At 31.3% G+C, this 999-nt stretch overlaps 1 protein-coding gene across 1 annotated transcript in view; it reads left to right on the top strand.

The window, feature by feature from the left end:
- Positions 1–999, top strand: part of LOC119582329 (lysophospholipid acyltransferase 7-like) — a 33,282-nt gene that overhangs the window by 1,818 nt on the left and 30,465 nt on the right. The window contains 1 exon segment of the mRNA XM_037930543.1: positions 373–549. Within this exon segment, the coding sequence (XP_037786471.1) occupies positions 373–549 (177 nt within the window).

The following is a 999-nucleotide window of genomic DNA, read 5'->3' as shown; positions in this document are numbered from 1 at the left end:
ATTTAGTTGGATGCAATTTGTGTGTAGTGATTAGGTTTTAGAAATTTCTTTGCAGTGACTTTCATAATTTGTTAAGAGATTTTCAGTAATTACTAACAATATATTAATAAATTTTATCTAAATATAGATTGGCAAATGATAAAGAATGGGAACAATAGATAAAATTATTATTTGAATAAACAGTTTAAAAAGATGGTTGTTTATATCAGATGTCTAATTTGATGAAGTGTTGTACTTTGTAATGATCATTTGATTATTAGTATATTAGATTTTGAAATCAGTTGCTACTCATATCCTCAGTTTCTCATTCATTGTATAATCCATTTTATAACTCCTAATATGACAGTCATTTCATCAGCAACCCTATTACAGTGATGAGAAGGAGACAGTTCCAAAGGAGTATAACTTCGAAACCGTTCACAACATAGATGAGTTTGGAGCAGATTTCACCCCAACTGTAAGGGCAGGAATGCGTTGCTGGAACATGACGGTTCAGTACTGGCTGGCTACCAATGTTTACAAGCGAGTCACGATGGCACGACCGATCAAGTAAAGTATTCCTTTTTCTTGTGAGGGTACCTTGGATGAAGTGTTTGGTTGCTAACTTTATCAAATGTCCAGATAGTTTATAATGATGATAACATTGAGTAATAATCATAAGTTGGTTGACAGCTTAATGAAAGGTAAAGTGTGATTAAATGCAACATTCTCATTATTATATAGTGAAAAGCTGTTAAAAGCTTGATTATTAAATGAAAGGTTTATATTTATCATGCTTTTTTTTGCTTTAATTAATTTCCATGAAGTTACTTTCTCCTGACTGTCTCATTGAATTAAGTAGATATATAGCTATCACACATTCTATTTATGAATTTGTCTCAATGGACACAGGTTATTATTTTGTCATCAACCTTGGTCTCAACAGTAAACAGAGGAAGGAGAGAAAAAAGTCAGTTGGGGAAGTTTGAATAATATAAATACATGGTTATAATCAGCAAA

This window comes from Penaeus monodon, chromosome 15, assembly GCF_015228065.2.
Source record: "Penaeus monodon isolate SGIC_2016 chromosome 15, NSTDA_Pmon_1, whole genome shotgun sequence".
NCBI lineage: Eukaryota > Metazoa > Arthropoda > Malacostraca > Decapoda > Penaeidae > Penaeus > Penaeus monodon.
This window is presented reverse-complemented; position numbering and strand designations above follow the sequence as displayed.